We start from the raw sequence: 5,462 nt of genomic DNA on the forward strand, positions 1-5,462 counted from the left end.
CTTCCTTCCTTCCTTCCTTCCTTCCTTCCTTCCTTCCTTCCTTCCTTTCTTTCTTTCTTTCTTTCTTTCTTTCTTTCTTTCTTTCTTTCTTTCTTTCTTTCTTTCTTTCTTCTCTAACCTTTTGTCTTAGTATGAATTCTAAATCAGAAGAGTGGAAAAGGCTAGACAATCAGGTTTTGAGTGACTTAAGAGTCACACAGTTAGGAATTGTGTGATGCCAAATTTGAACCCAGTTCCTCCAAACTCCAGGACTAGCACTTTATGCCCTGTGCTATCTAGCTGCCCCTAAAGCTGATATTTTCCCATTATCCTTCAGAAACGAGAACTCCAACAATGGTGGTGAAGTCGTTTTTGGAGGAGTGGACACCAACATGTACACTGGAGATATCTACTGGGCCCCTGTGACCGAGGAAGCTTACTGGCAAATCGCCATTAATGGGTATGTCTGGGGAGAATGGATGTATTTTCCAGGATTATTCCTTCACTCTAGAAAAAGGGGGACTTAGAGGATAGAAACCCAAAATCTAGGGAGCTGAGTTATGACTCATATGGGCTTATGAGTTCTTATATAAAATATATTTAACAAAAAAAAGGCTTTGGTCAGTTCTGGAGGGACAGTTTTATGGATCCTTAAATAGGGAAGCTGAATGAGAAGAATGGAGATGCTGGACCCCCTGTCTCTAATCTAGGAAGGAGACCATCCTAAATCCTGCTTCAAGGTGTGTGTCTGTATGTGTGTGTGTGGTATATATGTGTATGTGTGTCTGTGTGTCTCTGTCTGCATGTATATGTTGGGAAGCACAGTAGATAGAGACCTTTAGGCTTGGGGCCCACCAAGATGATCCAGGCTGGGAATTCCTCCCCCTGGGTTTTCTCTGAAATGAGAGGAGTAGTGTTTTCTCAGCAAAGGACAAACTGAGACTAATGTGGGAGAGAGATTCTTGAACCCAGGCCAGAGGAGGGAAGGCACGTGATTACATCAGGAACTGTCTTCTTACAGGTTCTCCATTGGCGGCCAGGCTACTGGCTGGTGCTCTGGAGGTTGCCAGGCTATTGTGGACACTGGCACTTCCCTCCTCACTGCCCCCCAGCAGATCTTCTCTGAGCTGATGCAGTACATTGGAGCCCAGCAGGATGAAAATGGATCTGTAAGGGAGCCTGGTCTTCCCTAACTTTCTAGGAGCAGGGGATGGAGGGGGTTGGAAGCTAAAGTTAATGACCACAGGAAAAGACACTGAACTTTTCAGTCCAGAAGTCAGAAATCCTTGATTCAATCCCCACTTTACTAATTGTGTGAACCTGGGACAACACACATAACCTCTCTAAGCCCCAGTTTCCTCATATGCAAAATGGGGATATTATAAATATACTTTGATTCACTAATTCACTGGGTGACTAGGAAGAAAGCACTGTGTAAATCTTAAAGCGCTATGTCAATACAAGGTACCATCATCATCATTAGCTCCCCTAAAGAACCCTACAACTCAGATCTTTGTTTTAGGTTATCAGGATCACACTCAGAGTGAGGAATCCTTTGGTTGGGGAAGGGTTTGATCAATGTACTGGGGCAGGACTGATAGGGAGAGAATGGAACATGGGAGGTAGAAATTGGGCTAGGAGGTCTTTCTCATGGACATACTCTGGAAACTCTGGGGAATCTTGGTAAGATGGAGATCCCAAGTGCCTCTTCCCCACTCAATATATATCTTTCTTCCTGTGTCTCTCTCTAGTACTTGGTCAGTTGCAGCAATACTCAGAGCATGCCCACCATCACCTTCAACATCAATGGTGTGGACTTCCCTCTTCCTCCTTCTGCCTATGTCCTTCCAGTAAGTTCCCTTCATTTTTCATCCTGTATATTCTTGCCTTAGCCAAGGGTGGTCTCTGTGAGCAGGGAATGTATAGGAGGGAGGAACTATTCTCCATCTTGGGAAGGTAGTGAAAAATTGAGTTGTAGATTAGAGCAGAGACCAGATGATTCCCTCAGAAATACCGTGTTCCCTGCCCTCCAGATTCCTTATGATGAGATGGATGGAAGTATACTGGGTTGGCGACTTGGGGATACAGATATGCTCTTATTACATAGCTCTCCCAGGATTTAATGTAATAGAATCATGAAACCCAAATATTGGATGGGGCATCAAAATGGCAAAATGGGAATTCTCTTCCATAATAATTTAATGTGTTTGTCATCAAGCATGAACTGTCTTCTGGAGCAGCCTGTTTTATTGTCCAGTACATAGACTTGGAGCCAAAACCAGAGAGACAAAGGGATCAATACTTACCCCATACAGTTCCTGGGTTGTTCTCCCTTTGGGGCAGTTTTCCTAACTTGACTCCTCTACCCCATTTTAGAAATTTTCTTGAAGGCCTATTGAGGCACAGAGCAAATTATTATTAGATGCCAGGCACTGTGTTAAGAAGTTATATGTGGTACATGTGATGTGCCAATTAATCAGTCAATAACAGACATAACCCACTCATCATGGTGCTAGGCACTATGTGTGGACATGTATGATTGTGGGAGGGGTGGGGAAATAAAAAATATAATCTAGGCTCTTTAGAATTTTCTGATCCAGGCCAAAATGGGGATATACAAAGAAAAAACCCGATACCAAGTAGGGGGTATTTATTTCCTTCCTCCACCTTCCCAGCACTTTAGTGGCTAGATTAGATCAAAGTACAAACAGGTGTGAGATGAAGTGGTAAAAGAAGGTTTCCTAGAGAAGAGTTAGAGCTTTTCCACCTAGAGAAAGAACCCGAAGCCTAAAGCAATTATCTCTTGCCCAATGAGTCCCACATCCAGACAGTCAAGACCAGCTTCCTGAAGGAAGCGGGTCATCATGAGTTGATGGATTCCTCTCCTTTTCTTTCTTCTCAACTTCAGAGCACCAGCAGCTACTGTGAGGTGGGGATCATGCCCACTTACCTGCCTTCCCAGAATGGCCAGCCCCTCTGGATCCTTGGTGATGTTTTCCTCAGGAACTACTACTCTGTCTACGATCTTGGCAACAACAGAGTGGGTTTTGCCAACCTGGCCTAAGCTCACCTTCTAACCTATTTCCATCTACCTGGCTTTTGGGGTTGCCCTCAACTCTCCTTCCCTCCGTTTCATTCTCTCTGAATGGATTCTGGATCTTCATTATGGGTTCTGGGAGTCTATAAATAAAAATTTTCCTACCCCTTCATTCATTTGTCCATCCATTCAACATATGTCATGTCCTTACTTTGTGGGAGATCACATACTAGAGGTTAGAAGTAGTACCTCCAAAGATTAGATATCTTATGACTCCAGCCCTTACTGAGGTTACATCCTTTTAGAAAGTTGGAAATACCAATATATTGGTAACCTTATGATAAATTCATTAGAGAAATGCTAAACAAAATGTTATATAAAGTCCAAGAGGGTGAGCATTGGGAGGGAAGATAATTACTCTTCATTGGACCAGTGTGGTTTCTAAAAGCTCTTTGTAGGGTTAGAGGAGCTGGGATGCTGGGAAAGGATTGGAAGCTTCCACAGGTGGATTGGTGTTGTTCCATTCTTTTGTAGATTTTGATGTTAGTACCAAAAGCTTCAAAATGTGATAGCTTTATCTTGAACAACTCCATCTACCCATCATTATCTAGGAAGCTCATTTTTTTTTTGTACTGGAATGTCCATCCATCAATTAATTATTCAACACCTACCCTATGTGCCAGGCACTGAGTCTACTCAAACTGTTCCTCTGTTGATCACTCTCAGGATTGAAATAAAAAAGAAATAGGTAAGGCTAGGTGGATTTCTAGACACTTAGATGAAATAGTCCTTAGGACCAGCTCTCAGAAGTTCTTACTTAGGTTGGGAAGGCTTTTAGAGAGAAACTGACAAGTTACCACTCTGTGTAAATCAGGGTTTATTTAAACTAGGACAGGTAGGGGAAGGGGATTGGGATGATCTAACTGGGTATGAAAACTGATTCCCCCCACCAAAATCCAACAGGTTTGAATAGATGTTAACTACACTGAATCTCTACCTACAGATCCCAGCTACCTGGACTATCTCCTAACCAGAACCTCTCCCCCCCTCCCCTTTTGCTAGTACTCAGAGTAAGGGAAGCTTGAAAGATACACAGGTCTACTGGGTCAAAGGGAGACATCTCACAAACAGTTGTCCTCTGGGGTTTGGCAGGAGTTCAGTAGAAATCACAGCAGTAGCAGGTATAGATCCAATAAGAAGGAGAGTATGGTTTAACTCACACAGTCTACCCGTGAAGTTTAAAACTAATCTCAACCTCTTCCCAGAAGGTTAACCAGCTTGCAGTAAAGTCCACACAGTATCTTCCTCCAGAGAGCCAGTTCAACCAACTGCCCCACCAGAGTCACTGTCTCCAGGTTTCTGGAATTCTCTCTTTGCCTCTGCTTTAGTATTTCTTACTTTCCCTATGATTTCCCTATAACAGTTCCCCTCTTTGTACAAAGCCAAAATAGTGTTGTAAACAATATTTTGGTATTTGTGCACTAACAAACTTATATTTCCCCTAAACTAAAATTCGTACCCCAAATAACAAACAACCTACACTTATCTATGTTATCCAGACTAATACTACCTTACTCTAGGGATTTAATCAAGGAAAGGGAAAAGGAAAATTATACAATGAACAGTTACAAAGTTCAAAGTACAAATCAAACACATACAACAACAAAATCAGCAAAATTAACAACAAACATCAAAATAGAAAATCAAACACAAATTTTACGCAAAACAATAAATTAATAAAATACTACTCTTATAAAATAATACAGAAAAATTCTACTACTCTTGTAATGCATAAACAGCAAAGTTAGAAATTTTGAAAAAGTACAATTAACACAACATTGCATAAGTCTTTGCACAAAAACTTATGCAAAATACATTTAAAAGCAGATGAAAATTTAAGACAATCTTATTCTAAATTAAATCTTATTCCTACTACACAAAACTGAATTTTTATATAGAACTGTATGCACATTGTTATGATTAAAAATGATATAGACATATAGTATAAGAGAAATTAATATTTTAATAGCCATGGCCTTGTTGGTGAAATATATATAATCGCGCTCAACTGTCTTTTAAATTTACCCCTGGTGCCCATCCTCTTTCGCTCGTACACCAGCCAGCTAACCAGGAAACCCAAGAGACTTTCTCTAGGCCCTCCTGCGAATTTAAACTGCCCTATGTGTGGGGACGTACATCTCCATGCCCAAAAACTGGAAACCCATTGGAATCACGGGAAATGTAGTCTCACAGTCCCCCACGTGTCCATAGGAAATTTGTAACACACTTTTAAATGGCATCTCCCCAATTCCAAACATACAACATAAAACTTAACCAGTACCAAATATTACTCGTATACATAATTTACATATATGTATATACACATATAATACATACATGCTATAGTATATAAATATATGCTCCTCCTCCTCCTCCTCCTCCTCCT

The 5,462-nt window shown here is 41.1% G+C and overlaps 1 protein-coding gene across 1 annotated transcript; it reads left to right on the forward strand.

Annotated features, from left to right (window-relative positions):
• Positions 1–316: 316 nt before the first annotated feature.
• On the forward strand, positions 317–3,043 carry LOC123253930 (gastricsin-like; the record flags this gene model as incomplete). The annotated part of the gene is made up of 4 exons (XM_044683021.1): positions 317–439; positions 1,001–1,148; positions 1,731–1,829; positions 2,888–3,043. Coding segments are annotated over 4 exons (526 nt in total), but the record flags the coding sequence as incomplete, so codon positions are not given.
• Positions 3,044–5,462: the final 2,419 nt, after the last annotated feature.

This window comes from Gracilinanus agilis, unplaced genomic scaffold, assembly GCF_016433145.1.
Source record: "Gracilinanus agilis isolate LMUSP501 unplaced genomic scaffold, AgileGrace unplaced_scaffold10692, whole genome shotgun sequence".
In the NCBI taxonomy this organism is placed as follows: Eukaryota; Metazoa; Chordata; class Mammalia; order Didelphimorphia; family Didelphidae; genus Gracilinanus; species Gracilinanus agilis.